Source organism: Trypanosoma rangeli (genome assembly GCF_003719475.1).
Source record: "Trypanosoma rangeli strain AM80 chromosome Unknown Tra_15.4_contig_00012, whole genome shotgun sequence".
Taxonomy (NCBI): Eukaryota; Euglenozoa; class Kinetoplastea; order Trypanosomatida; family Trypanosomatidae; genus Trypanosoma; species Trypanosoma rangeli.
In genome coordinates, this window is record NW_021705756.1 from 24,883 (window position 1) to 52,442 (window position 27,560).

Below are 27,560 nucleotides of genomic sequence, written 5' to 3' on the forward strand. Positions count from 1 at the left end.
AGACGGAAAACAACAACAAACAAAAATATAATACAAATTTAATTTCTAAATGAGCAACAGCGCAGCACAGCCCAAAAGAACCAGTCTAAAAGGAAGAAAATGACAACCGCCCATCAGCAACTGACAAGAGAACATAAAATAAAATTAAACAACAACAAAATCATTTAAAGGAAAGTCGTGATGCTGCTGTAAAAATCACTTGGCGGCGTACGTCAAGTAACACTTGCCGCAGTACTTGCGATCCTTGTGCTGCGCCATGAAGACGCCAGCCCCACAGCTCGGATTGGGGCACTCGTCTCGGGTGCGCTGCACCTCGTAGGAGCCGTCGTCGTTCTCCGTCACCTTAAAGTACTTGAGCGCCCGCATCTTCTCCAGCTTGTGCCTGTGCGTCGGTTTCTTGGGCTTTGTAAAGACCTTCTTCTTCTTCTTCTTTCCCTTGCCACCCTCAACAGGAACCATCACCTGAATGGTGCTTTCACGCTGCAGGCCGTAGTCGGCGAGCATGGCCTCGTCAGAGAGGCACTGGCCACCAAAGAAGAGGGTGCCATTGCAGATACCGGCCTTGGACTTGAGACTGGCGACGGTTTCTTGCGTGGAAGCCTGAACGGCAATGGTCCTGCCGGACGCCGACTTGACGAAAAGCTGCATCCTTCCTTCTGTTTAAAATATAAATAGATGAAGTGGGTGACATAGATACAGAGATAGATGTATGCAGAGGTGCGCAGCCATACTACAACAGAGGCGTTCCACAGAAACCACCACCATTCCGTTTATCCCGCTGGTTATCGCCCGTAGTTGTTTCTATGCAACTCTCCACAGCCTGGCGGAAGTGAAAACACCATCTTCGGTACGCACAGTCGATTCCCACTTCACCTCCCAACTGAATACAAACATTACGGTCAGGTCCCCCCCAACACACACACACACACAACAAAAAAAAATGTGGGGAAATGGAGAAGGTTCCGCAACTAACTCTTTGCACCAAGCACTGAGTGCTTCTTCGTATCCTTTTCAAAGCTTGACTCACCAATAATAAATTCCGTAGAACTCAAACCAGCTTCAATCAGCCCCTTCCTGACATACAGTGTTACATCCTTGGCATACGACTGGTCACTGAGCCACACCTCTAAGCGCACCAACTCCGGGGACTCTTGATTAGGACGTGAGGAAAGACGCAGCACGTCGCACACCGTTTTGCCGTTGCAAACGTCTTGAGCCAGTCCTTCTCCTAGAACGCTGCTCAGTACAACGTACACGCCCTTTTCCGCAGCGGATGCATTGTAAAGATCTACGAGAACCCGTGTGCCATGTGGGAAAGCTTCGTAGCTTGCATCAACATTGTTACGAGCAAATATAAATGTGCTACCATTTCCAAGTTGGTGTAACTTCGGTAGCGAATTGATGGTCGACCAGAGCTCCTCCACGGTACGAACGTAGTCAAGCGGCTGCTGGAGCGCCTGTTTTGCATTGTTCCAGTCCCCTTTAAAATCATACTTTACGACGTCTGGAGTAAGCTGAGGAATGTAGCTGAGAAACCATGGGTCCTTGAGGGCGTGAGTTGCTTCTGTCATTCTCGGTATTGTTACCAATTGTGAGGATGAACCGCCCTCTTTATCCTCAATGTATCAATGTGCTACTTGAGGCAACAAAAATACGCTTACAGCACGTTCTACTCCGTGTAGATGCGTGCGTGTGTGTGTGGGAAAAGCAGCACTCAATACGGCAGAAGAAACAATAAACTGAAGTGTGGCGCTATATCGACTCCTCCTCGGAAGTTGAAGGCCAAGTGGGACGGCAATAAAACACCCAAAAAAAAAAAGAATGAAACCAATGCAAAAACGTCCCACGCACACACCGCACTAAGAACACCGTGTCGTCAGTAAGGGAAGAAGAAGCGAAAAAAAAAAATTAAATAAACTGACGCGTATATAGATATATATATATACGCATGCAGCGAAAACGGCTCCGCTAGGCAACCACAAAGAGAGGCCCTCAAAAATAAAAAAAACAAGTAAAGATGCTTGCACGCCAGAACGCACTCCAGAGTCAACAAGACTCAGGAGGAAACGAATGAATGCTAAACCAATAAATGGCAAAGATGAAGATTCAGGAACGCTATCACGAGCAGACAAACAACCAAAAAAACAAACAAACAAACAAACAAACACCAACGCTAACGGGAAAAAAAAGGCTGCGCATGAATTAGTGCACAGACGCAGGCGTAAGAATGGTCATTATTTCCCTTTGATTCCCACATCCATCCTTCATCCTCCTCCCTCGCCACGGAGAAAGGCTCTAAGTTAACCAACAAACCGGTATCTTATAAAACCAGAGGTCAAGACGCTGTAATCGGCTTCGGAAAGCAATAGCGGCAACTAGACACCAGAACAGTTCTCTCATCGAGACCTGGAAGGGCGTCCGCCTCAATCGCATTTACACACATCACGACATGGAAACAAAATTATTATACAACCACCAAGACAGAAGGTTGAAAAAAAGTAAAAATGGTGATAAAGCCTCAAACCACATAACCATCCAGAAATTACAACGCATATGCGGGGCATCACTTATCAAGCAAAAGAAAAAAAAAATGTTCCTTATGTACAGTGGTGTTGGCGCTTGTTGCTGTTGTACCTGCTAAAGCGTCCGTAGTGAAAAAGACTGGGGTAGTTGTTGTAATGCGTAAAAACAATTAGGTAAGCGAAAATCAGCAAACATCTATTTAGCACATAAAAATAAAGCATCGGTAGCGTAAGGGAGGTCAACTTCTGATGCTGCAACAAGGTGTTTAGGCATCCTCCAAAAAAACAGCAACAACAACAACACAAAACCATGAACAATTAACGCGAGCCCTCAATGGTGTGAAGCACTCATTCTGCTGCTTTCCGAAGTATATCCGGAGGAGCCCACACCACCGCAACTGTTGTTCCTTTTATCTTCCTGCGGAAGACCCTCTTCATCCGGCTCCTCAAAACCCTCAAGCAGATCATCTGACGTGACGCTTGGTATGGTTGTCACTCCTTTGAATACCTTGAGAGGATCGGCTGATCCAATGCGGCAATTGTTAGACCGCCATGCCTTACTGGGTCCCCCGGCAAAATCAGGAATGTCTTCCTCGCGCATATAGCGCTTTAACACATTCACCCCATCACCAGGCGGCACAAAAATAACTTTTTTATCGGTTTCAGAATCAATAAACATACGAAACACCTTCCATAGCATACGGAAAAATTTCGGACAGTTCACAAGTAACAATCGCCCCAAGTGTTCTGGATAATTCGCCTGGTCGAGTGCCGCTATTGTTCGCCCGAACGCAATAAGAGATCGGTTCATAGTCAATCCAACATTAGAAAGATCAACAACGTAACAGACACGTTTAAATTTGTAATTGTTTTCCCTCATTAACTTTTTCCCAATTTCCATGACACAAGCGTGCCAACGCGTCATAACAGCATGTGAGTAGCGCTCCATATATGCAGCAGGTGTACATTTCCCTGCATTACCAGGACGCTCACAATATATAATGTTATTATCATAGTCGACTGCACCGCTGTAACCACACGGGTAATCCTCACACATGGAATCTGGAAAGTACTCATCACAGGATGGTTTAAAACTTGCTACCCACTCAAAGTGATTCTCAAGCATAGTATATACTGCAGTCATTTCAAAATTGCGAGCGATGGAAAACTTTACCAGTTCAAAGTCATGCCAATCTGCAACCTTGTCTCCATAGCGTTGCCGAAGGATCGCGACAGATTTGGGGTTTGCCTCTGGGTAAATCGCTTTGGGTTTTAAAAGCTCACCTCTTCCAGGGGAACATGTAAAGTAGCGCTGTTTTCCCCAGGACCCATCATGGCGGTCTGGCGACAGTGTAGGCTCATCAAACTCGACCCCGACGTAGGTTCCTTTCACACCAAGTGGATTTTGCTTCTTATCTATATTGCCAATCCATCTTACAGTACCAGTAAGGCCGGCGCGGTTCTGCACTCGCATGCCCAACTTCACCGAGGATTTATCGAGTGGAGCAAACATCATTATTGTTTTATATTTGTGTTTTCTATTATTTTACGCTCCTTGCTTCTTGCCGAGTTACCCCCTAACACACTTTGATGTCGTTGAAATACCACAAGACAACAACGTCAACAAAATAATAATACCAATAGACACCCAATGTCTGGAGCACACATAAAACACAGAATTGAGGAATAAATGCAGCAAACCACATATCTAAGTTTTTTTTTCTCTGTTTGTCTAATCCATATTTCCCATTTACCTCCATCAATACGTAATAATCAAAATAAAATGCAGTAGCAAAGTCACAAGTGTGAAGAGTCGTGTTTCCATAAAGCAGGAACTCAAAGTCAGGAAAATTCATTTAGTACTTTCTTAGATTGTAATAGTCTTTTTTTTTTGTAATTTCCAGTATTTTCTCGAAGTCTTTACATTACCTCCATTTTTTACTTTACCTTTCTTCTTTCCTCTCATCGCCTCTTAACCTACACTTGGCATGCAGCCATTCTTCAGGTCAAAAAAAAAGAAAAATCATTCCCCACTAAGTTTGTACAACTTGCGACCAACTTCCTTGTTGCGCTCGTCCATGCGGACTTGGGCCTTGTACGGTTGCATAGGCCGGTATTCTTTGAACTGCATCCCAAAGTCTCCCTGCCCCTTTGTGAGACGCCGAAGATCGGAGATAAAGCCAAACATTGTGTCTAGCGCCGTCTCTCCACGAATCACCGCATCTACTCCATTGACAGTGGTTTCCGTAACAATACCTTCCCGCTTTGCAAATTCGGTTGCCACCTCAGTCATACACTGCGCTGGAACTGTGATTTCTACATCCATGTATGGCTCTACCAGCGTAGGTTTAAGCTGGGGCAAGAGTGTTTCCCACAATTCTTGTGTCGCATTTTTAAAGGCCATGTCAGTTGAATCGACTTCATGCATAGCACCACCACCAAGATGAAAGTGTACTCCCCACACTGGTGCTCCCATCAATTCACCCTTTACAAAGATTTTGCGCTCCAATTGTTTGATGACAGACTTCTGAAGGGATTCACGGATATCACCATTAGAACAACTTACAGTAACTTTGTTCTTCACGCCTTTCTCCGCTGACATATTAATAGGGAGAACATCAATAAAACCTTTTAATTGTGCCCACTGGCCCGCGCCACCGCTTTGTCGCTTAAAAACAAAATCAAACTCTTTTCTTTCTGTGATCACTTCTCGATAGTTGACTGTAGGTTTTCCAAGCTCAACCTCTAGACCATACTCACGTTTCAAGCGCTCAACATAAATATCAAGATGCAGCTCTCCCATACCTTCCAGAATGTCTTCATTGGTTTCAGTATTACGATAAAAGGAAAAAGTGGGATCCTCACGCATAAATGCACCCATACGGTCACGCAACCTGTTCAAATCCCTATCGTCTTTCACCTTGATAGAAGAAGAAATAACTCTCGGAGGGATATACATATCTTCACAAGAGAGCAGCACTCCACTTTTTGGACCTGCTCTCATAATTGTATCCCCTGATGATGCATCGATTTCCCCTTGAATTGCACAAATGTCCCCGGCCTTTGCCTCATCCACCTGCTCAGCGGAATCAGCATGCATTCGAACAAGCTTTGAAGGCAAAAAGGTCTTACCAGTTCGAACGTTTAAAAGGTGCTCCTTCCGCATTTTCCCTTGATAAACGCGAACATAATTTGAAAGACCATTTTTCTTGGTTTCTTCTAGCTTAAACAAAAATGCCACGAGTGGTTTTTCATCGTCCATCAACAAGTCAATCTTATCTCCTTTAACATTAGAAACATTTCCCTCTTCATCTTTCACCTTTTTCAGCACATAACCAGTATTTTTCCTATCCATAGGAGACGGAAGATACCGGCAAACTGCATCAAGAAGAAGTTGTACACCTTTGTTTCGATAAGCAGAACCCAGCAACACAGGTACAAATTTATTGGCCAGCGTCGCACGTCGAATAGCTGCATGAATCATTTCCGAAGTTGGTTCCTGGTCATTAAGAAAAATTTCCTCCATTTCACTGTCACATTCAGCAAGTTTCGCAATAAGTTCTTTTCTTGCTGCCTCCAAGTCATCCTTGAGGTATACAGGAACTTCATCAAACCTGACTTTTTCTCCATTGACACCCTCAAAATATACAGCACGACCTTCAATAACATCGACAACACCTTCAAAATCTTGCGCTATCCCCATATTTAGCTGAATAAAAGCAGCATTTATACCTAGACGTTCCTTTGCCATCTGAAGTGCCCGCTGAGGATTTGCATTGTCACGATCAAGTTTATTAATAAAACAAATGCGCGGCAGAGCATATCGTCTCATTTGTCGATCCACTGTAAGCGTTTGACTTTGAACACCTCCAACACCACACATAAGCATAATAGCCCCATCAAGAACTCTCAGTGCTCTTTCAACCTCTATGGTGAAATCCACATGTCCAGGAGTGTCAATAACATTAATAAAATGGTCTTTCCACTGACAATGGGTTGCTGCGGAACGAATAGTAATCCCTCGTTCTTTTTCAAGCTCCATAGAGTCCATAGTTGCTCCAACCTCTGTTCCCCCTTTTACTTCGTGAATTTTACCAATTCTACCAGTATAATATAATATGCGTTCCGTTAGCGTCGTTTTGCCACTATCAATATGGGCACTGATACCAATATTTCGCAGCTTAGGAATAGTTTTCAAAAATTGGGGCGTCACAAAGCGTACTGCATTGATTTGCCGCAAAGAAATTATGCCAAAACGCCGCATTGGTGATTGTGAACTGGTAAATACAGAAATAAATAATAATAATAATAATAAAGAAATCAAACAGGTATGGATAGGTAAATTCAAATCTATTCCAGAAGGCAATAACGAGGCATTCTATATACATATAAGAAATACATACGATCAACAAGAAAATCAACGCTTATTGATAAATCTGATAAATACATGGCCTTCTACTTACATACGACACACGCAAACTCGAAAAAAATCAAAAATAAAATAATATATATCACGCAGAGACACAAGCCTACAACTAAACAACGGCAACATCAGCACATCAAACTTCATAAACTAACAACATGGATCCCTGACGATATATTTTTAATTAAATGCGGAGTTAGCGTTGAAGAACCATTTGAAGCGCTTGAATTTGCTCGCAAAGATCATCGTGTTCTTTGCGTAGTTTTGCCAAAGTATCATCATAGTATTCGTTCCCATAATTTGTCTGTTTTCCTTGTGTGATTCGAGCCTTTTCAATTTCCTCTTTCAGCATTCTAATTGTCTTATCTTTCGAGAGAATGGCATTCTTAAGTACCTGACAATCAGAACTATGTAACGCCAAATTAGTATTTTCAAGTTGTTCCTTGAGATGCGCCTCCTTACGCAGGGCAGCATAAAGCCTTTCCATTCCTTTTTCTCTAAATTCCTTCAGCCTTTTTACTTCTTCTCTTAATGCCCTATTTTTTTCATCACATGATCTTTTCATTGCTAACTGGTTAAGAACAATACGATTTGCCTCCTTTACTTTTGGTGCTTGATGATTCGCAATATTTTCTAGACTCCGAGTTTCATTTCTCAAATGTGCTCTTTTGCTCTGTAATTGATTGAACTTGTGAACAGTCTCTGCAGCACTGACATCTGAAGCATCAAGTTGATATTGCAAGGCCACAATTTCCCCTTTCAAAATGTCATTTCCACGTTTGAGTGTAAATACACTATCAGCCTTATCGACACTCATCACAGTAGCTTCCTCGTGGGCGTAGCCACCCTTGGGAGAATCTTGCAATATCCGACGCAACGTATCATTCTCCTCAAGTGCGGCTCTAGCAAGTTTTTCTTCTTCCTCAGAAAGCCTAGGCATTTCCTTCCAATTTAGGACAATAAAAACAGTTTTTTTTTGAATGACTTGAGACAAATATAAATATCAAAGAATAAAAAAGAAAGTTAAAGCATAAACATTCAAAAGACAAAACAACCGAAAAGGAATTTCGTTTACTTCAAACATTTTTTCTTCGCTGCAGTGCCTCAGAACACGTAATAATAATAATAAACAGTAAAAAATCTCGACCAAGAACAAAGTGCCCCAAAATGTCAAGATAAGATCTAAGGAAAAAATCCCCATCTACATTGCATTACGCATCTACACTCTAACGTCGTTGAACCACGGATGCTGCAATGCCTCCTTTGCAGATATCCTTTCAGCAGGGTTATACTTGAGCATTCGTGAGAGAAGATCAATTCCCTCAGTGTCAAGCTGTGGAATCACCTGAGCAAGAGATTTTCCGGCCCAACGGGGGAATACATCGCGATAATCAGGAAGAGAAGATACTCCCAGCCATGATCCCTCAGTATCCCTTGGTGTCCCAAGAACTTGAAATATTTCAAACAGTTGCCCGATTTCGCTGTCCCCACGAAAAACAACCTTACCTCGAGCCAATTCCGCAAAAATACAGCCAACACTCCAAATATCCACAGAAGGAGTATAGTGCTTCGCTCCCAATAATATCTCCGGAGCCCGATACCACAATGTGACAACTTCATGGGTATAAGTGTGCATGGGAATTTGAAATGTGCGGGCCAAACCAAAATCAGCAATCTTGAGAACATTATCATTTGTAATAAGAATATTGGCAGGTTTGAGATCACGATGCACAATTCGGTGTCTGTGGCAAAAAAATAGGCCATCAAGGAGTTGATAAAGAAGCTTTTTTAAAAGAAGTCCAGTAAAAGTTCCACCCCTTTTTTCAAGTGTTTTTTTGAGATCGTGATCAACATACTCAAAAATCAAATAAAGCTTGCCATCGGTACAAATAACATCAAGCAGATTTACAATATTTGGATGATGAACTTCCTGTAAAATGGAAACTTCTCGAAGAGCAGTCTGTGGGATTCCTTCCTCTGTGCGATCCAATCGTACTTTCTTTAAAGCCACAATCTGTCCTGTAACTTTGTCGACTGCACGATACACAACACCATATGTCCCTTCTCCAAGAATATCCATACGGTTGTACCGTTCAAACTGCTCTCGAGTGGTTGAAGAAATAGGCCGACCCGCCAAAGTACCGAGAGAAGTCATTTTCCCTCCTTCAATTTTTTTTTCCTATAGGTTTTTATTTTATCCCCTCCCTTGAGAAGAAGAGCAAAGAACCAATAAAGGACTGAGAAAAGAAAAAAAAGGAGCATGCTTCCATTAAGATGATATTAAAATTCCAATTAGTACTGAATAAATTAAACACATAAATAAAATCAAAAATGATATAATGAAAATCATTATAATTAATTTCTTTTAAAAAGAAATATGCACCAAAAATGGTAAATAGTTGCTCACTTCAGACAAAAAAAAAGGGAAAACCATCCTATCAGGTATTTCATACGGCTTTTTTTCACATATTCAGAAGCCTTTCAATAGCGAAGTCAATATTGCCGTGCGCTTGCTCCAAGGCGGCAAGATTCGCCTGCTCATTTGGAAATCCCATGTCTCTCAGTTGCTGAAGCTGAGTTTGATAAAGGTCTCGGGTATTCCCATGTGGCTGGGAAAAACCTGCACCTTGTATATTATTCGTAGGCTGTGTATTTTGTTGTCCAAAGGAAGGGGTATTCAAAGCCGGAAAACCAGTACGCAACGATTGAGCCATTTGTTGCATCACAGATGGTTCACGCATCATTTGGAGCGCAAGCTGCATAAACGCGGGGTTGTTTAAGGCTCGTTGCACACCTTCATTAGCACCAAACGGAAATTGCGATTGCGATTGCGCTTGTGGCATCGCCTGCTGTAAAAATTGAGGGTCTCTCATCATAGTTTCCATGTATTGCATAAAGGCTGGGTTTTGCAACACAGTGGATAGAAACTCGGGAGAAAACGGCATGCCGGCGTAAGCATTTCCAGGGTTATTTGTGGGAAAACCTCCAATCGCAGGTGAATTCGCTGCTAAAGCTGCGTACGGATTGACAGCCTCCGGTCTCGCTTGTGCGGCCGTATTTATTTGAGTATCTTGTACACTTGTTGATTGTTGCGTAGATGGAGGAGGTACTTGAGGTGTTATGCTCTTCTGACCACGGACAATATGTACTGCTTGGCCATGTTCCATGCCCATCTCAGAAAGAATGTCGCCGTCTTTTAATACCCTGCCACGAAATACAACTCTTTGTTCATCGGCAGGAATATTTGTAACGGAAGACGCAATTTCCTTAAACCTTGAAACGCTTATATTCAAGTCAGGCACCTCAACAATTTTTTGTGTGCCGTTTGACAACTTGATTGTAACGCTCATGAGATCAATAACTGGTATATATAAAAAAAAACTTCAAAAAATCATTAAAAAGAATCAAAAACACAGCAATAAGAAACAATTTCAGGACCAGAATTTCTTTAAAAAAAATATCAAAATATAGAGAAAAAGCGTACAAAGTTTACATCCAAGGAAGCATACATCCATATGGGATTTTTCACCATATATATATATAATTTCGCATTATATCCGATCATTGGATCTCCTTCAGTATTGTATTATGAAAAAAAGCATACAAAAACTTAATATCATCACTAGTAAGAGTATCACAAATCCCGTCAACTCGATGTTGACCAAACAAAACATTCTCATAAAGACGCAAAAAATCCTCCGTTTGGCTGGGTGGTAACGCGTTTTCAAAACAGGATAAACAACATCGCATTGACATTAAACGTGCCGAATCACCGTATCGCTTGCAAAATATTTGCCGCGTCTCTGCAAGCATAGAAAGGCAATCCGCCCTGACATCTCTGTCATTAGCAACAACGGCAGTCAAAACAAAAGAGGGCGGTTTAATCTCCTTGTTTGCGTGCTTTTTTAGGCCAATTTCTATTATTTTTCGTCCAGCATTTCCCACCGGCCTGTTCAAAAAATGCGCCCCATCAAATCTAATTTGATTCTCAGCTCGCCACAGCCGTCTAGCACGACGCGTTGTACGATAGAGAAGTTGCACAACTGTCAAAGCAAATAGCCCGATGGCTGTGGCAAAAGATACCACTACTTCCGCGTACACCAGCTGTGTGCCCCCCTTTTCCTGCTTACCCACGTATGGCATTGTCGCCGTAAAAAGACTTGAGGCAAATTGTTTAAAAAAAACTCAGAACCTGCTGAGACTATCCTAGGGAAGCCAAAATGAAAAACGGCACGAAACCAATGATAATAATGAAAAAAACGAAAGGAGATAGGGACGGCAGCGGCCAGCCCCCGTATTGCATGGCGGCGTCGGCCCCCCACAAGCAACAACAGCGGCAAAACGCCCGGCGCCCGACGGCTACCCAGCACGCGGGCATGGCGGCACAGCCAGCTGTCCAGTGGGGTGGGGGCGGAAGACGCCATCCTCTGCACACGGAGCTGGGTGCGAGGTCTTGGCGAGCCGGTCTCAACGTCGCCCCCCCCCCAATGATTATCTTAAGCCGGCGCCTTGCGGTTGGGGTGGGCGTGGCATCGCAGCTTTGGTAGTTGTTGTTATCCTTTTTTTTTTTGTCCAGTTTTTGTTGAGTTTTTTTTTTCTTCTTTCCGTCTTGAACGCATAGGAAATAGAAAAGGATGACGGAGGAGGGGGAGGCGCCGCTGCGTGCAGTGATGGATTCGATGGGTTTTTTTGTCAAAGTTGAGACAGTTGATGGGGCTTTTTACACTGGAAAGCTTTCTCGTCTGGATATGCTTCACGGCGACGTTGAGCTGACTGATGTGCGTTGTCAAAGACGTGACTCTTCTCTATCAGTAGAATGCCGTGTCCTTTTGAAGGGGACAAACGTTCGCTTGATACATCTTCCGTCGGACATACGAAAAGCCACGTATTTGGAATGGGAGAATCCAAGCGTTCACAGGGTTCTCAAGAATAGCTTGAAATCAAGGCGGCCGAGAGGATTTAAAAAAAACACATCAAAAACTACAAAAACGAAAAAAGTAAGGTAGAAAAGCTAAAAAAACATCTTTGAATATTTACAATAAGTTCTTTTTTTTGTTGAATTTACACTGATTGTGTTTTTTTGGAAGTTTTTTTTTTCATGGTGAGTAACTCATAATCAGTGTAGTGCAAAGTTTCAATACTTTTTTGTTGAGATATATATTTTTTTCTATATATATATCTGTTTGCTCTACGACAACAAGAACATGAAAAAGGAAATACCAAAGGAACAAAATATGGCTGAGGAGGCCAAGTCTAAGGTTGCCACCGATGCCAAGGTAGTTGTAGCCAAAAAGTATACAGGTGAGTATTATGTTCGTGGTCTGATGGGTGATAGGAAAACCTTTGCAATTGAGCATTCACATGCTCGTCAGAAGAAACATTCTGTGGATGAGTTTTGTGTGGGTGATGTCATTGGAAGAGGTTCTTTTGCTGAGGTTTATCAGTGCTGGAGACCCGATGATCCCGAAGTCATATATGCCATGAAGAAAATTCGTAAAGACTTGATTATACAACGGCAACAGTCTCTTAATATTCATACTGAACGTGATCTTCTTTCGGATGCCAAATTGCGACAGAGACGGGCAGGTTGTCCTTGGGTTACAGATCTTGTGGTAACGTTTCAGGATCCAGAATATCTCTATATAGTAACTGAATATTGTTCTGGAGGAGATATGATATCTTGGCTAATTCGTCAAGATGTCTTTTCGGAGAGCACAGCGAAATTCTACATAGTAGAGCTCGTTTTGGCTTTGAATTCACTTCATAAGATGGGCTATGTCCATAGGGATGTCAAGCCTGATAATATTCTTATTGATCGAGATGGTCATATAAAGCTGGCCGATTTTGGTTTGTCAAAAAGAGATCCGGAGTGGTTGGAAAGCCTTTGTCGTTCAAATATTATAGGCATATGTGATGATAGTGCCGATACAATGTCTCGTTTTAAGGATAAGAAAGAAAGGAGAGCCATTTTTTTTTCAACTGTTGGCTCTCCTGCATATATTGCTCCTGAAGTTTTGCTTGGCCGGGGTTATAGTTATTCGTGTGATTGGTGGAGTGTTGGAGTTATTCTTTACGAAATGCTTTGTGGATATCCACCATTCTATAGTGACAGTAAAACTGCTACAGCCAAAAAAATAATTCTTTTCAAGGAATACTTGGGCTTTCCTCAAGAACCTGATGCGTTATCACCCGATGTTGTTGATTTAATTTCCCATTTAATTGCTGATCCAGAAGAACGCTATGGATTTGAAGAAATTTTGCGGCATCGTTTTTTTGATGGGGTTACTGTTACAGACAATATTCGCCACGAAAAGGCGCCATTTTATGTCCAGTTATCTCATGCAAGGGATCGACAGTATTTTGAACCAGCACCTGATAATGCGGCCATCCAACAACAACCGCTTGTTACTGTTTCTAGAGAGGATCAAGCTGTATTCGTTGGTTTTACATCCAAGTTATCTGACCGAGGCCAGTCCACAACGCTTTCAGGGGCTCTTGGAAGATTTCATGAGTTGCAGGACTTTTCTGATGAGGATTGATTTTATGCAAAAGTTGCATTATTACGAGGTTTGTCTTCTTTGACTCCAACTTTGCTATTCTTGGGCGTTTTTTTTGTTTTTAGAAACAATCATTGGGGCTGTGTTGATGCTGAAGTTCAACTGTGAAGTGATTAATGTACATATGTAGTTATATATGTTTTAAGGCGTATATTGTTTTTTAAAGAAAAGAAAAAAAAATTTTTTTTCTTTGGTATATATATTTCCTTATATTCATTTAACTAGGAAAATGGGCGAGACACTATCTAAGCCTGTTACAGAAAAGCATACTAGCACGTTTGAAACTTCACATTTGCGAGTAGGATGTTGTGGAATGCAAGGATGGCGCAAGACAATGGAGGATGCTCATGTGGCTCAGTTAAATCTTGAAGGTAATAAACACCATGCGTTTTTTGGAGTTTTTGATGGACACAATGGGTATAAAATTGCGAAGTATTGTAGTGGACATATTCTTGATGAACTTATGGCTACGCCAGAATACCGTGAAGGTATATATGATGAGGCGTTTAAAAAGGCCTTTCTATCTTTAGATCAGAAGCTTTCTGAAATGCCTACACTTCGATCAGAAGGAGGTACAGCCATAATTTGTGTGCTGTTAGCTCAAGGTGAAATTGTGTGTGCAAATGCTGGTGATAGTCGCGCGGTATTATTTCGAGGAGACACCGTTATCCCATTGAGTAGAGATCACAAACCTACTGTAGCTACAGAGAAGGCAAGAATTGAAAAGGCGGGTGGAACTGTTCAGTGCCAACGTATCAATGGCACGATTGCGCTTAGCCGGGCAATAGGTGATTTTGATTTCAAGGAGAATTCAAAAATGTCTTGGGAAGAACAAATGGTTACGGCCTTGCCAGAGGTGAATAAATGTAGATCGAGTTCCGAAGATGCATTTATTGTCATTGCTTGTGATGGAGTTTGGGATGTTCTCTCTAATGAAGAGTGTTGTGATCTTGTCAAGAGGGGTCTTAAAGAAACAGATGGTGATATTGGTTTGGTGTGTGAAATGGTATTGGATAAGTGTATAGCTCCCAGGGTACAAGGGGTCGGCTGTGATAATATGACGATTATTGTGGCCCAATTCAAACCAGCTTTTTTCTTTCAGGTTTAATGATAAAGATCGGACCATATAGGACTTTATAGTGAATGTGTTTTTGTCTTTTTTTTTGTTGTATGTTTTTTGTGTGCGTGGGAATGTTCGTGGAGAGCTGGGGAGAAGGAAGCTTTCCTCAAGTTCTCTTCACTCATGTACTGAGCGTTAGGCGTACGTATTACTTATTCTTTTTTTTCTGTTGGTTGTTTTGTTGGTGTGTTGTGTCCCTACCCTATGTGTAGATAAGTCCTTTGTATTTTTTTTTGTCATCGCTATGCTTTAAATTTATTTAGGTTATGTGTCTACCTATTTATCTGTATGCCTATATATATATATATATATATATTGCTGTATCTTTGAAGTATTTTTCCCTCTTTTTGTTCTTGCTTTGGAATGTGTGTGTGTGTGTGTTTTTTTTTTTGCTTGTTTATGTTTTTTTTTTTCTGTGTTAAGGGCTTCATCAATCAAAACAAGCATAAGGGGGGGGGTGTGAAACACGTACTCATTGCTATTGTTAACACTGGAAGGATGACAAGCGAGCTAGATGAACAGTTAGATGAACTAAAACTGTTAGCTGATATTATTGATACACTTTCAAGTACAGAACAAGGGCTGCGCCCTGATCAAATGGTGCCTTTGACTCTTAGATTACGCAGGGCAGTGGACATTATAGCAACTACATTTTCTGATCAGAAAACATGCATACAAAAACGTTTTGGTGAAAAGGAACGTCCTCGGCGGGCGGATGGATTACCTGAACTAACTCAACAGGTGAAACACTCGCTAGGAATGCCTCCTTTAGTTTCGACACGGAAACCAGTAGTTACGAGACCTTCTAGCATCAGCGCGTATCCAGTTCCAAGAGAAAAAGCTCCTCAGGGACACCTAGTCATCTCAAAGGAGGTTTCACGTTGTTTGGCGTGCACCTTGTATAATATTTTAGAAGGTTCAACAAGATTATTGAAGGCCTCGTTTGCCCATATTTTTGTTCGTAAAGATGATGAGATGATATCCATTGCTAACTGCGCTGCTCATCTTTCTTTTCCCCCACAGTTGGTGCGTCATAAATGCTTGGGGTCCTTGGATGCAGACGTTTTGGGGAGTGGAATTGCCTTGAATCAGCACATTGCAGATGGTTCAAAAACGACTTCAAGTCTACTAATATTTCCTGTTTTTGCTTCGGACCCGCCTTCGCAGAGGGCCTTAGCTGTGGTTCATGTAGAGAATAAACTTCAGGGAAGCGCTCCGTTCAATAATGAGGATGAAGCTATTCTCTTGACGACAACACAGTTGATTGGTGGATTAATGTCTTGTTTTCCCCAAATGGATTGGATCAAGCGTTTTTATGATCCTGTTACCCAACACATTTTAGCCCCTTTTGTACCACGGAAAAAAAATCCATTGTCGCGAGAAAGAACCGCTGGTAATCAACATTCCTTTATTACTGAAACAGTTATAGATGCTGATTATTCTTCAGATGCGATTTACTTTAAAAAAATTGAAGAATGCGAAGTTCCACGCTTGATACGACGGGATGCTTTTCCCCGTCTTGCTACTCAAAAGCCTTTGGCTGAGGGTCTTTCAGCGACTCCATCATTGCGTGAGGTTGCCGCATATATCGAAAATATGCATAGCTGTTGGAGTCGCACTGTGTCCAGCAATGTTAAATTTTCTGAGGAAGAGCGTTTTAATCAGGTTGAACTGAAGGCATTACGCCGCGAATTGGTTCGCATTAAAGCACTGTATGCAGAGGTGGAGGAGCAATTGCGCCTCTATCGACTTGAAGGCCAAGACTATGAAGAAGAGTTTCGTGGTATCAGGGGTGAACTTGATGCGTATTTACGGAGACGTGACAAACTGGATGTTACGTAGAGGCCATGAAGTCATAGAGTGCATGTGATCTTTCCGTGCCTTTACGGTGAAATAAAATGTCTGCCGTGTTTTGGGGTTCCTACAAGTAGGGAAAAAGGAAAAGGAAAAAAAAAGTTTTTTTTCCCCCCGCCCCTTTGTTCATTTATTTGAATCATTTGTGCTGGTGTTCGCCATATATATATATATATATATATATATATAATATATGCATGCTACTATGGAATGGAGAGATGCCTGTGCTTTCCCTTCCTATGTTTGTCTCTGTGTGTGTGGATTGTGCAGATTGTTTCCCCTTCTGTATGCATGTGCGGGGATGTTGACTAGAATGCAGAAAACTGGGACAAAATTTGTTCTACTGGATGTTTATTGCGTCAAGTCCGATTCACCGTGAATTTTTTCCTTCTTCTGTTGGTCCCATTTTGAACTTTCATGATCAGCCTTTAAAAGGGCTAGGCACATTTATGGCATATCACTAACCATGTTGAATTCCACACCAGACGCTATGGAAGTCATGTAAAGAAGAGGAATTTATATAAGAAGACACGCCAAGAAAAAAAAAAGCTTCTTATTTTATTTCCATGTAACTCTCTTTTTGTGTGATTTTTTTTGTTTTTTGTTTTTTTAAACCAATTTACTGGCTACAATGAATGGAGGTCTACGTCTTTCACGAGGATACTTCCGGTGACCCCCTTTTTTCCTTGCTTGTGCGTAAGAGCAGGGAAGGAGAAGTATATAGTTATATACTAGCGGTAAAAAAAAAGAGGAAAGGGTGATCTGGTGTCGTGATTTTACCTTTCACTAACGCTCCTTTGGGTTTGGGTTCATGCTGTTTGTCAGTACACTTTTTTCCCTTTCTTTTCTTTGTTTGCTATAGATGTGGGCTAAGGATGTAGATGTACCTTCCGCTAATCCAGCCGTACGGGTGGCAACACCGTTTATTCCGACCGATGTGATTGTGAGGCAGATTGCACCGTTGATTTCTCTTCCAGTTGAGCGCATCCGCGAGCTCGTGGAAAACTTTGATAAGGACAAAATTGGAGGCCTGACTGAAGTACAATGGGTGTTTTTTTGTGAGGAAAATCAGAAGTATTTTGCCTCTTTGGGTGAGGAGAAGATGGGTTTTGAGCGCTTTCTTGGGTATAGTGTTCCTGATGCGGATCTGCAGCCCAGCCGTACCCGTCGCTTTGGTCAGGGTGTCGTGCGATTTTTAGAAGGATTTGCAGCAGGTGGTGTTGCTGGCGCCGTGAGCAAAACCGTGATAGCGCCGGGAGACAGGGTGAAGATTATTTTTCAGGTTGATTCCGGGAGACGATTTACACTTTCCAATGCAGTGCGCTTAGGTGTAAAGACTGTGCGTGATCACGGTGTTTTGGGACTTTGGATTGGGAATGGTGCGATGATGATGCGTGTAGTGCCATATACCGCCATTACTTTTGTATCTTTCGACTACTATCACAGTGGGCTTGTCTATTTGGCGACGTCTCGCTACGTAGATGGGGTCGGAGAAGAAGGTTTAGCTGTAGCTTTGCGTTTCTTGGGGGGCTCTCTTGCTGGGGCAACGGCAACTACCTGCACGTACCCCTTGGACTTAATGAGGGCGCGTCTAGCATTTCACAGTTGTAGTGAGGAAAAACCTCCAAGCTATCGCGTTGTGTGCAACACATTGGTTAAGACACATGGCGTGAAAGCGCTCTACTCTGGTTTGATTCCCACGCTTGTGGGTATTATGCCGTATGCGGGATGTAGTTTTGCTGTTTTTGAAACGCTGAAAAGTCGTATTGTTGAATGGCATAATCTTTCGTCGGAGAAAGCCATCTCTGTGCATGAACGAATGGTAGCCGGTGGACTGGCTGGTCTTATTGCTCAGTCCGCCACCTACCCCTTGGATATTGTGCGTCGGCGCATGCAAGTGGCTCCTAGGCGTTACCGTGGTGTGTTTCACGCCCTCCAGTTAATCTATAAAGAAGAAGGTCTTTTTCAAGGCTGGTATAAGGGACTGCAGATGAATTGGATCAAGGGGCCAATTGCTGTCGCCACAGGGTTTACTGTCAATGATGTCATTAAGAGACGTATGCGAGAGTATGACGAAAAATCTGCTCAGTATTCTCATCGGGAGTACTTGGTGACAATCCCTGAGGCATTTGTATGTGGTGGGGTGGCGGCTGGAGTGGCGAAGTTCTGGACTGTACCATTTGATCGTTTAAAAATTATGTATCAAGTGGGTCTGGGCGCCTTTGACACTCATAAGCTTGGACGTCAAGGGTTTGCGTTAATGGGTGATATGTATGTAGAGAATCCGAATATGTGGCAAGGTAGTGGAATCACCATGATGAGAGTCATTCCATACGGGGCGCTTGCATATTGTTTCTTTGATATATTTCAAACAGCCTCTGAACGGCTATTGTTTTCTTTAACTCCTACGCCTGCCACCAATTTTCTCGCGGGTGGATCAGCGGCTGCGTTGACGACAACTATGTTATATCCGCTTGATCTTGTACGCACCAAAGCTGCTACCGATAGACTTACGTCATTTTCTCAATCGTATTACTGGACGCTGCGTGAGATGGCGCGACAGAAGGGTCTACGCTCGCTTTGGGAGGGTTGCTCGCTTGCTGTTATGGGTGCGTTCCCTTTTGCCGGTATAGGTTTTGCCACGTATGAATTTATCAAGGAGCGATATAAATGTGAAACCTTTGGCCAGCGGCTTTTTGCCGGCATGTGTGCCGGGGTCGCTGGCCAATTCACGACGTATCCTCTTAATATTGCTAGGCGACAACGGCAGGTTGAGCAGCTTGCGTACTCAGGGTTAGGTGATCTTAAAAGGATATTTATGAGGCCCGGATTCTATGCCTCATTGTACAGGAAACTGTCTTTTGGCTGGTCAATAGGTCCAATGACATTGGGGATGTCATTTGCCATCAATGATTTGTGTCGTGATGGGGTTGTTAAGGCGCGGAAGGAAATTTTGCACGATTTATTGTTTACTGGTGGGACAGCATGAAAGAACACACATAGAGAGAGAGACACACAACTTCCAATGTCACGTATTGCTGTCTTTCCAACACTGACCACCGGAGTGGTGCAGAGAAGTGTTTAACGCCCCCAACGCTCCTCAACACTTCTACAGACTGCATTCCCGTTGATTTATTTTGCCCCTTGCGAACAAGGGGTAAAATGCACCGACCTTGCAGGTGACAGTGTTTCGATGTCAGCGCCAAACATTGTTTTAGAGTGTCATTACGCATCATATTCTGAATTTGCGCTCCTACGACGCCTATTCGCTACACAGCCCTCTTGTTTTTTTGCAACTGTTGAGAGTGGCATAGACCGAGTCAAAAAGAAAAAAAAAATGTTTTGGCGTTCGGAGAAGTGCAAGGCGTGTGTGGAAGCGACGAGGCGACGCAAGAGGGGAATTTTGGATTTTTAATCCAGTCTTTTTCTTCGACATTAAAAAAAAAAATGGTGAATACAAAATCTCTTGCCTCGGTGCAACTCGGTGTGCCCAAGACAGTAACACGAAAATACGAAAAAATATGAAGCAAACAAAAGAGAAAGAGACGAAGGGGGAGAAAGTATCGTATACATATATATATATATATATATAATATATATATATACCACGGTGGCGCGATTGATGAAGGTCTGCTTCATCGTTGTGATGCCGAAACTCACTGGTGGATTCGATGCCTGATTGATTTGCCTTTGTTTGCACGCTTAATACTAATATCCATCTATGAAATTAAGGTGTATAATTTTTTTTTGTGAATGTACATGCAACAACGCATGGAACGCAGGATTGAATTCATAAATGTGTGAAAGAGTGAGAATTAACGTGGAGAGTCATTGCTACGGATAACATATGTGTAGCGCCCTTTTTTATTGCACATATACATTTATACACTTCCACCCCCTTTCCTTCCCTTCTCTTATATATATATATATATTTGTTGTTTTGTATTTGTATTTTATTTTTTCCTTCTTTCCATTGACTATGCAACGCAACATACCTGTATTTGGTTTCCCTGCGTGAGTTCTGCTGCGAAGAAATAGCAAGGCTTATTAGGGTCCATTCACCACAAAGACGGGAAAATAAGGTAGTTATTCATAAATAAGTTATACAAGAATAATACATAAGTGGAGATTAAAAGTGAACAGGACGCACCGCTTGCCCCATCGGTTTTACCTATTTCACTTTTAGCATTCTAATATTCCCGATGAAGGGTGAGACTCGTGAAGCTCTGCCACAGTGGACTGAGCTTCGGGATGTGGGGAACAATGCTTTTAAGGCCGGCGATTTTGACAGTGCCATCACGCATTACACTCAGGCAATTAAAATTAATCCAGAAGAGGCCTCTCTCTTTTCGAACCGTAGCGCAGCTTACATTAAAAAGAACGGCTTTGAGGCTGCCGCTCGGGATGCCGCGGCGGCCATTGCGGTTGACAAGACGTTTGTCAAGGCTTATTCACGCCTTCACAACGCATATTGTAATTTGGGAAATTTTCATGAGGCTGCGCAAAGACTAAGTGAGGGCGTCGAAGCGCTAAAAACGTCTGGTGCTTCTGAGGAGGACATAAGACATGTACGTGAACTCTATCTGAGTGCGGATGAGGGTAGGAAGGCAGTTGAGGATGGACGACGACTTTTGGAGGAGCGCAACTTTGCGGCGGCGGAACGCTCTCTGGCGTCGACAGCGCGATCATTCCCTGACTGCGCCCCTGTTGCATTTATGTTTGGTGAGGCACGCGCTATGCAGCAACCCGAGGAGGTCAACCGCACCCTTGTGCGGTTTGCTCAGGCCTATGCGCAGGATCCGTATTACTTGTATGTGCGGGCCATAGCCAACTATTACCGTGGTCAGGATGGTTTCAAAACCGCTCAGAATATTCTTCGTCAGGCGGTGGAGTTGGATCCGGATAACCCGAAAGTTAGTGCACTCTTAAAAAAGATACGAGTGATAGAATTTCACAAGGAAACTGGGAATGCCGCCTATAAAGAGAAGCGTTACCGAGATGCCATTAATGCGTATACGTCTGCTTTGGATATGGACGCAACCAATGTAAGAATGGTAGCCACCTTGCGTGCCAACCAGGCTGCGGCAAAAATGGAACTAAAAGAATATTCAAGTGCCGTGCTTGATTGTGACTTTGCTATTAACAATGGTCTAAGTACTGCCAAGCTCTTTGCGCGACGTGCACGCATTCACGAGGCACTAAATAATTACGATGACGCCTTAAGAGATATTCAAAAGGCAACCGAGATGGACGCTTCGTACGGGAGGGAGCTTCAGCGCATCAAAGCGAGTGCAAAGAAGGCAAAACGCAAGGATTATTACAAAATTCTTGACCTGACACCTAACGAAAACGATGGTGCTCAGATTAAACGTGCGTACAAAAAGGCATGCTTACAGTGGCATCCAGACAAATGGGCTCATGCCAGCCAGGAACAAAAAACACACGCCGAAAAAATGTTCAAGGAGGTGGGTGAGGCCTTCTCCATTCTGTCAGACCCTCAGAAAAAACGCATGTACGACAATGGGATGCTTGACAACGCAGTTGAAGGAGCCGGTGGGTCTGGGCCTGGGTCTTCAGGTTTTATGGGACAAGATGATGCTTTAATGCATATGTTTAACAGAATGTTTCATACAGGTGGGGGAGTACCGATGGGGTTTGATTTCAGCGGCGCTTCTCAAGGGCATCGTCAGCAGCAGCAGCAGCAGACTGGATTTACATTCCATTTTTTCTAACCTCGCACTTTTTTTAAACATATTTCGTTCTTTTCTCTTTTCTCGTCATGGGCTTTCCTTTTGGTGGTGAATGGACCCAAGATGGGTGCCATGTACGTGCAGTGACGCACAAACCCAAAAACTTTTCCGCTTTTCCCCAGTTTTTAACTTTGACAGTTGACGCACACGCGTTGCTGTCAACGCAGCGATGAAGACAGTGTTCATCACGTTAATGCCGCTGTGGGCAAATAAAGGTGTCGGACATTATACTTTTTAGTGTGATGCCCTCTTCTTTAGGTGGAACTTGTGATGTACGTACGCGAGGCGTCTTGAAGGCAGTGAGAAACGCATTGGTCTTTGGGCTACCATAACCATCATGGATGATCGCCGCCTTATATATATATATATATATATATATAATTCTTGCCTTTTTCTTATGTGTGATTGCTGTTTTTTGCTATTATTGACGTGTGGCGTGTGCTGAGTGATATTGCTGACTTTCTGAGCGCCACGCGTTCATTGCCAAAAACAACAACAACAAAACAGCAGCAACAAAAAACGCATGCCTTTTTTGCTGGACGATGCCGATGAATGTTCCTTCTTGTGTTCCCTTGCAGTCTCTAAACGGAAGCAAAGAAACCGTACAAAGGAAAACGTATCAGCAAGTGAGGATTGTATTCTTACTTTTTGCTGCCACACACACGAAAATAATAATAATAATAATAATAAAAGGGTAATTAGGTAGGGGTCGTATACATTACAATATAGGTATTGATTGCGCTGCATTATATATATATATACATATTTCTCCCTTCTTTTTTTTTTTTTTGTTACGGAGGTGGAGAATAGGCGATGCCTCCTCGTTTTCGCATTTGCCCCATTTGTCAGCAGGGATTCGGCACAGCCTCTCTCCCGATACACATACCGCAGTGCTACGAAAAAGCAATGAAACGCTGGCATCTCAATCCTGTTGGACCGATGCCAATCATGCCCTCCTTACAACTGACGCTGCCCGGGGGCGGGAAAAATAGCATTGGTGGTTCAGCGCGTGGTGCTGGTGTGATCGGTGCAAGGTCCTTGCTGAAACAGGAGTCCTTTGCAGGTGTTCCTGAATACTCTGAAGAGAATACGAACTTGCATCCGTGTTCACGTTGCGGAAGAAAGTTTTTATTTGATCGCATTGCCTACCATGAGAGTGTATGCAAGGGAAACACAAAACGTAAGGTATTTGACAGCGGCAAACAACGCGCTATTTTTGACGAAGATGGTGGGTTTTGTAGTGGATCTCGGCATTCATACAAGAAAAAAGGTAAGCGTGCAAAATCCATGTTAGGTGATTTCCCGGCGGCTGGTGGTATTCCAAAAACACACTGGCGTGAACAGCATCGTGAGTTTATTGAAGCAATACGTGCAGCACGTAATTCAACGAGTGCTAGCCGAGCAATGTGGGGGGAACCTGTCGCAACGGCATCACGTGCCAGGGTAGACAACCGCCAACGTGCACTCCCTTCTGTCCTGAGGCACCAAAAGGGAATGCAGATGCGTCAGCAACGAACACAGCAAACGATTGAGCCTTTTACTTCTAGGCAGTCACTGGCTGGTCGAAGAGCACCGCCTAGACGAAATTATGGAAGTGCCTTTGGCGGAGGAGGAGAACGTTTTACGGGGGGTGGCGGCCTGGGTGGGGGAGGCGCCGGAAGAATACTCAACGATAATACAACCAGTTTGGGAATGCTCCAAGCGTTTGGCCGAGCTTAGCCGTAGTAGCATCTTGTGTTTTTTTTTTGTGGTTTTTTTTATTTTTTATTTTGTTTTTGGTCTATCGGTCAAGAGCAACAAAACAGTATGCAGCGGAGACTATACATCGATTTCCCATTAGTAGAGTTGCATGTTTCCAATACTATTCTTATTATGTTAACTACTTGGACTTTCTTTCTGTGTATGTGTGCTTTTTTTTCTAGAAGAGAAGCCTGGAGACAGTGCGGGTGACGCGGGCTCGCCCTTCACGTTCTCTAATTGAATTGCTTTAATGTTGCGTTCTCCTTGGACCTGCCTTAGTGGACCAATGAATGAACTGTAATTGAGTTTTAGCGAAGTTGTAATGTTTTCCATTTTGCCAGCCCCGCCCTCCGTTGGGCCTGTCCTGCTGCAGGGTCGTGGGCCAGTCGGGGGGACGGAAGTCCGACACAGCCGCTTATTGGCGGGTACCGCGCAAAGATACAATTTGATATAATGTAAAAAGATTTGTTTGTTTGCGTCCTAGCTGCACCAACCGTTGAAATTCTGGTTAGCACGTGTGTGGTTTGCTTTTGTTCATTGTTTTTTTTTTTTTTGCTCTTTCTTTTGTTTCCGCCGCGCATGTGTGTGTGAGATAGCGAGGGATATGTGTGGTATTTGAAAAGAGGAAGTCTTTTTAAGAGTAGCTCCAAAATGAAGTACGAGCCAAATATGTGTGAATTGTTTACTCCTGTCTTTCCATTTTTATTTTATCTCATGAGTCATTCATATCCATTGCTATCTATCTTCATTTGTATGTACATGCATGTATGTGTGAATATACGTGGTGTTTGTTCATACATACATGGAGATAGTACTGATGGTTTTTCTTTTTCTGGTGAAAGGATACAAAGCGAAATTCGTTTTAAAGCGTAGGTGTGCGTATGAGCGTATGTATGAATGAAACAAAAATGTGTTTATCCACTCTCTTTATTCTCCCTTTTTTTTTCTGCGTTTTTGCTCTGTGGTTATAAAGCTTTATTCAGATACTGGATAGATATGCTGCGCAGGTCTGCTTTTTTTTTGTTGGGTGCATCCCGCATATTTTTGTCGGGTGGAGGTTCGGGTCCTACACCGTATCAAGACAAGGCGTACCCTGTACAACCTCACGGCTTGAACGAGCTTCAGCAACCACCGGATACATGGCGTAAGAGCCCATTCATGAGTAAGCTGATGGATCAATCTCTTCCCGTCTACGACGATGTTGTCACGGGTTCCGGTCGTCTTTACTGGCAGGAGCCTGCCAAGGTCTGGCATTTCTTTGAGGCAGATGACACTCTCATTCTGGAGGAGCACGACCGTGAGGAGTGGAATGATCGTCCATACATTGCCGTAAATCACCTCTACGAACCACCCATTGGCAGCGAGGAGCGTCCTATCCGTATTGAGGCAGTGGGTAACCCTGGCGACCAGCAAATTGTGCTCTGCTTTGGCAACTGCGCTCCTCATGTCCCGCAGTCCAACTACTACATGATGATGAAGGGTTATACCAAGAATAAATGCCCCATGTGCCAACAGTGGTTTTACGTTCACAATCGTCCCTGGTTGGTGATGCACCCTGACTGGACAGATGAACCTGCCGCGGATGAGGGTCCAGCGTATACCTTTGCTGAAATTGAGGCAGAATTCGACCGTGACTTCCACGAATTCGCCGTTTACCTGAACGCTGAATAGGCAAGGTAGCAAATTCATAGTCTGATAAGGGTTTGATATCTAGTTTCTAGTTGTAGTAGAAAAAAAGAAGAATTATATGAGAGAAATATTGATTGGTTTTCAGTTTGTAGGATAAATTGGATGCCATGTGTGTTTAGCATGCCGAAACCGGTGAGAGAATGTGCGTGTATGGGTGTGTGGTAGTAGTGGGGCCTCCTCTGAAGAAAATATTTGGTTCCCATGGGTTTTGGTTTATTCATTATTAGGAGTAAAAAAGACTGATGCTGAGGGTCTTGGTGGTGTGGTTCCCCCATTCTCGTGTGCTTCTCCACGGGCGCAGAGTCGGCGTGAGTGTGGCCTAGTTCCAAACTCACGATGAATGTGATTTCACTTTTTTTTTTTTTGTAACGTACACATACAACACTCTCTCACTCACTCTTTCTTTCTCTCTCTCTCATAAGCAAAACCATGTCACTTTACCAGGGGAAGATTATACTGGCTCCGATGGTGCGTGTTAGTAATGTGGGGTTTCGCGTGTTTTGTGCGGCACAAGGGGCAGATATTGTCTTCTCCGAAGAGGTTGTGGCGGCCAGATTGGGACGTTGTCGTCGCGAGGTTCGTGCGCACAATGACGATGTGGGACTTATGATTGAGTTTGTAGCCTATGAACCCTTTAAGAATCAGTACAAGCGAAGTGTCGTGTTCACCACACCGGCACGGGCTGTAGCAAATCAAACTAGCGAAGGTGCCCCAATTGTGTTACAACTCGGCGTGTCAGACGCTGCGGTAGGTGCGGCTGCGGCCTTGTTGTGCTGTGAGGACGTGGATGGCATAGATGTTAACATGGGATGCCCCAAAAAGTTTAGCGTTAGTAATGGAATGGGAGCTGCACTAATGCGAGACACCTCCAAGGCAGCGGCTATTCTGCTTGCCATAGATGATGCCGTCAACGCTCCTGACATGCTAACCACCCGTGGTCGGCGTGTGCCACTGAGCTTTAAAATTCGACTTTTGGAAACGGCGGAGGCGACGGCAGACATGTTGATTTCCATTATGGAAAAGGTGGGGCCCAATCACGTCCATGCCGTTACTCTCCACGCCCGTACGGTAGACCAGACATCGGAAACACCACCACATTATGATCGCGCAGCGGAAACTGTGAAACGACTCCGCAGTCATCCATTATTTAAGGAAATGTGTTTTGTTCTTAACGGATCCGTGAGATCCCGTGAGGACGGTGAAACCAAAACAACACAGTTTGGATTTGATGCAGCCATGATTGCACGCCATGCGATGTGGGATATGTCTGTATTCTCTTCAAATGTTTCCTCGATGGAGGGGCACAACGCTTTGGGTAGTGAAGCTGATGAGTTGCCGTTTGCATACACGTCATGGATGGATTTGTACAGAGATTTGCTGCGTTGTCATGCGAAGTACTGCACGCCCTTCAATTTTGTAAAGTATCATATTACCCGCTCCATTTCGTGCATTCCCGCAATGAAGCACTTGATGGTTGCTATTCAGCAGGAAGCCCACTGCTACGAGGATGTGGCGAGGATCCTCGCGTTACCGGTGGAGGAACAGGTGTCAATGCGTGGAGTCGCGAGGATGGAAATGGTTTTGTGTGTGCCAATGAGGGAATTCGTATTGGATGCCGTGTGTCACAGAAACGATGATGCGGCAAGTGGCGAGGAAGGGGGAGGTGACGAAGGCGCAGCAGCTCCAGTGCTCAAGAAACAGAGGAAAGAATGACGACAGTGACAGAGGTACATCTCCTTTTAAGACCCGCCTATCGTACATTTGTTGCAGTGCATTCGTGGCTGACTGGCTTGCGTGCCGTTTTCTTTTTTTTTTTTTACGGTTTAAACTTCGCCCCTCTTTTTTTTTTTGTGTGTGTGTATGCATTTTTTCTTCTTCCATTCCGTTGCTTCACCATGTCCTTTG

General features: G+C 43.4%; 17 protein-coding genes and 1 pseudogene across 17 annotated transcripts, besides 22 other annotated features; 10 read left to right on the forward strand and 8 right to left on the reverse strand.

Moving 5' to 3' along the window:
• Window positions 1-130: 130 nt before the first annotated feature.
• Window positions 131-169: a sequence feature (A-rich).
• A 26-nt stretch (window positions 170-195) lies between these two features.
• On the reverse strand, window positions 196-648 carry TraAM80_00661 (small subunit ribosomal protein S27Ae; the record flags this gene model as incomplete). The annotated part of the gene is made up of 1 exon (XM_029377732.1): window positions 196-648. One exon carries the CDS (start codon window positions 646-648, stop codon window positions 196-198), a length of 453 nt encoding a protein of 150 aa, XP_029242391.1.
• Window positions 649-913: 265 nt separating this feature from the next.
• Window positions 914-933: a microsatellite.
• Window positions 934-968: 35 nt separating this feature from the next.
• On the reverse strand, window positions 969-1,571 carry TraAM80_00662 (putative translation Initiation factor eIF-4e-like; the record flags this gene model as incomplete). The annotated part of the gene is made up of 1 exon (XM_029377733.1): window positions 969-1,571. One exon carries the CDS (start codon window positions 1,569-1,571, stop codon window positions 969-971), a length of 603 nt encoding a protein of 200 aa, XP_029242392.1.
• Window positions 1,572-1,925: 354 nt separating this feature from the next.
• Window positions 1,926-1,945: a microsatellite.
• Window positions 1,946-2,128: 183 nt separating this feature from the next.
• Window positions 2,129-2,167: a microsatellite.
• A 633-nt stretch (window positions 2,168-2,800) lies between these two features.
• Window positions 2,801-2,840: a microsatellite.
• Window positions 2,841-2,853: 13 nt separating this feature from the next.
• On the reverse strand, window positions 2,854-4,038 carry TraAM80_00663 (cytosolic factor SEC14; the record flags this gene model as incomplete). The annotated part of the gene is made up of 1 exon (XM_029377734.1): window positions 2,854-4,038. One exon carries the CDS (start codon window positions 4,036-4,038, stop codon window positions 2,854-2,856), a length of 1,185 nt encoding a protein of 394 aa, XP_029242393.1.
• A 507-nt stretch (window positions 4,039-4,545) lies between these two features.
• TraAM80_00664 (putative Mitochondrial elongation factor G) lies at window positions 4,546-6,786 on the reverse strand (the record flags this gene model as incomplete). The annotated part of the gene is made up of 1 exon (XM_029377735.1): window positions 4,546-6,786. The coding sequence occupies one exon, from the start codon at window positions 6,784-6,786 to the stop codon at window positions 4,546-4,548; it is 2,241 nt and encodes a 746-aa protein (XP_029242394.1).
• Window positions 6,787-6,813: 27 nt separating this feature from the next.
• Window positions 6,814-6,837: a microsatellite.
• Window positions 6,838-7,141: 304 nt separating this feature from the next.
• TraAM80_00665 (uncharacterized protein) lies at window positions 7,142-7,885 on the reverse strand (the record flags this gene model as incomplete). Its single annotated transcript, XM_029377736.1, has 1 exon — window positions 7,142-7,885. One exon carries the CDS (start codon window positions 7,883-7,885, stop codon window positions 7,142-7,144), a length of 744 nt encoding a protein of 247 aa, XP_029242395.1.
• A 56-nt stretch (window positions 7,886-7,941) lies between these two features.
• Window positions 7,942-7,980: a sequence feature (A-rich).
• Window positions 7,981-8,164: 184 nt separating this feature from the next.
• On the reverse strand, window positions 8,165-9,100 carry TraAM80_00666 (cell division related protein kinase 2; the record flags this gene model as incomplete). The annotated part of the gene is made up of 1 exon (XM_029377737.1): window positions 8,165-9,100. One exon carries the CDS (start codon window positions 9,098-9,100, stop codon window positions 8,165-8,167), a length of 936 nt encoding a protein of 311 aa, XP_029242396.1.
• A 307-nt stretch (window positions 9,101-9,407) lies between these two features.
• Window positions 9,408-10,295, reverse strand: TraAM80_00667 (ubiquitin-like protein; the record flags this gene model as incomplete). Its single annotated transcript, XM_029377738.1, has 1 exon — window positions 9,408-10,295. One exon carries the CDS (start codon window positions 10,293-10,295, stop codon window positions 9,408-9,410), a length of 888 nt encoding a protein of 295 aa, XP_029242397.1.
• A 211-nt stretch (window positions 10,296-10,506) lies between these two features.
• Window positions 10,507-11,088, reverse strand: TraAM80_00668 (uncharacterized protein; the record flags this gene model as incomplete). Its single annotated transcript, XM_029377739.1, has 1 exon — window positions 10,507-11,088. One exon carries the CDS (start codon window positions 11,086-11,088, stop codon window positions 10,507-10,509), a length of 582 nt encoding a protein of 193 aa, XP_029242398.1.
• A 416-nt stretch (window positions 11,089-11,504) lies between these two features.
• Window positions 11,505-11,549: a microsatellite.
• Window positions 11,550-11,579: 30 nt separating this feature from the next.
• Window positions 11,580-11,951, forward strand: TraAM80_00669 (small nuclear ribonucleoprotein; the record flags this gene model as incomplete). Its single annotated transcript, XM_029377740.1, has 1 exon — window positions 11,580-11,951. The coding sequence occupies one exon, from the start codon at window positions 11,580-11,582 to the stop codon at window positions 11,949-11,951; it is 372 nt and encodes a 123-aa protein (XP_029242399.1).
• Window positions 11,952-12,149: 198 nt separating this feature from the next.
• Window positions 12,150-13,484, forward strand: TraAM80_00670 (serine/threonine protein kinase TbPK6; the record flags this gene model as incomplete). The annotated part of the gene is made up of 1 exon (XM_029377741.1): window positions 12,150-13,484. The coding sequence occupies one exon, from the start codon at window positions 12,150-12,152 to the stop codon at window positions 13,482-13,484; it is 1,335 nt and encodes a 444-aa protein (XP_029242400.1).
• Window positions 13,485-13,731: 247 nt separating this feature from the next.
• Window positions 13,732-14,610, forward strand: TraAM80_00671 (protein phosphatase 2C like protein 2/3; the record flags this gene model as incomplete). The annotated part of the gene is made up of 1 exon (XM_029377742.1): window positions 13,732-14,610. The coding sequence occupies one exon, from the start codon at window positions 13,732-13,734 to the stop codon at window positions 14,608-14,610; it is 879 nt and encodes a 292-aa protein (XP_029242401.1).
• Window positions 14,611-14,786: 176 nt separating this feature from the next.
• Window positions 14,787-14,817: a microsatellite.
• An 82-nt stretch (window positions 14,818-14,899) lies between these two features.
• Window positions 14,900-14,938: a microsatellite.
• Window positions 14,939-15,002: 64 nt separating this feature from the next.
• Window positions 15,003-15,035: a microsatellite.
• Window positions 15,036-15,120: 85 nt separating this feature from the next.
• TraAM80_00672 (uncharacterized protein) lies at window positions 15,121-16,464 on the forward strand (the record flags this gene model as incomplete). Its single annotated transcript, XM_029377743.1, has 1 exon — window positions 15,121-16,464. One exon carries the CDS (start codon window positions 15,121-15,123, stop codon window positions 16,462-16,464), a length of 1,344 nt encoding a protein of 447 aa, XP_029242402.1.
• A 172-nt stretch (window positions 16,465-16,636) lies between these two features.
• Window positions 16,637-16,671: a microsatellite.
• A 358-nt stretch (window positions 16,672-17,029) lies between these two features.
• Window positions 17,030-17,053: a microsatellite.
• Window positions 17,054-17,087: a microsatellite.
• A 251-nt stretch (window positions 17,088-17,338) lies between these two features.
• On the forward strand, window positions 17,339-19,465 carry TraAM80_00673 (putative mitochondrial carrier protein; the record flags this gene model as incomplete). The annotated part of the gene is made up of 1 exon (XM_029377744.1): window positions 17,339-19,465. One exon carries the CDS (start codon window positions 17,339-17,341, stop codon window positions 19,463-19,465), a length of 2,127 nt encoding a protein of 708 aa, XP_029242403.1.
• Window positions 19,466-20,042: 577 nt separating this feature from the next.
• Window positions 20,043-20,081: a microsatellite.
• Window positions 20,082-20,391: 310 nt separating this feature from the next.
• Window positions 20,392-20,408: a microsatellite.
• Window positions 20,409-20,678: 270 nt separating this feature from the next.
• TraAM80_00674 (putative TPR-repeat-containing chaperone protein DNAJ) lies at window positions 20,679-22,208 on the forward strand (the record flags this gene model as incomplete). Its single annotated transcript, XM_029377745.1, has 1 exon — window positions 20,679-22,208. The coding sequence occupies one exon, from the start codon at window positions 20,679-20,681 to the stop codon at window positions 22,206-22,208; it is 1,530 nt and encodes a 509-aa protein (XP_029242404.1).
• A 372-nt stretch (window positions 22,209-22,580) lies between these two features.
• Window positions 22,581-22,606: a microsatellite.
• Window positions 22,607-22,710: 104 nt separating this feature from the next.
• Window positions 22,711-22,745: a microsatellite.
• Window positions 22,746-22,893: 148 nt separating this feature from the next.
• Window positions 22,894-22,916: a microsatellite.
• A 57-nt stretch (window positions 22,917-22,973) lies between these two features.
• Window positions 22,974-22,992: a microsatellite.
• Window positions 22,993-23,039: 47 nt separating this feature from the next.
• Window positions 23,040-23,945, forward strand: TraAM80_00675 (uncharacterized protein; the record flags this gene model as incomplete). The annotated part of the gene is made up of 1 exon (XM_029377746.1): window positions 23,040-23,945. The coding sequence occupies one exon, from the start codon at window positions 23,040-23,042 to the stop codon at window positions 23,943-23,945; it is 906 nt and encodes a 301-aa protein (XP_029242405.1).
• Window positions 23,946-23,965: 20 nt separating this feature from the next.
• Window positions 23,966-24,204, forward strand: TraAM80_00676 (hypothetical protein; annotated as a pseudogene).
• Window positions 24,205-24,494: 290 nt separating this feature from the next.
• Window positions 24,495-24,536: a microsatellite.
• A 426-nt stretch (window positions 24,537-24,962) lies between these two features.
• On the forward strand, window positions 24,963-25,637 carry TraAM80_00677 (Cytochrome-c oxidase; the record flags this gene model as incomplete). Its single annotated transcript, XM_029377747.1, has 1 exon — window positions 24,963-25,637. The coding sequence occupies one exon, from the start codon at window positions 24,963-24,965 to the stop codon at window positions 25,635-25,637; it is 675 nt and encodes a 224-aa protein (XP_029242406.1).
• Window positions 25,638-26,039: 402 nt separating this feature from the next.
• Window positions 26,040-26,072: a microsatellite.
• Window positions 26,073-26,084: 12 nt separating this feature from the next.
• TraAM80_00678 (putative dihydrouridine synthase) lies at window positions 26,085-27,368 on the forward strand (the record flags this gene model as incomplete). Its single annotated transcript, XM_029377748.1, has 1 exon — window positions 26,085-27,368. The coding sequence occupies one exon, from the start codon at window positions 26,085-26,087 to the stop codon at window positions 27,366-27,368; it is 1,284 nt and encodes a 427-aa protein (XP_029242407.1).
• Window positions 27,369-27,560: the final 192 nt, after the last annotated feature.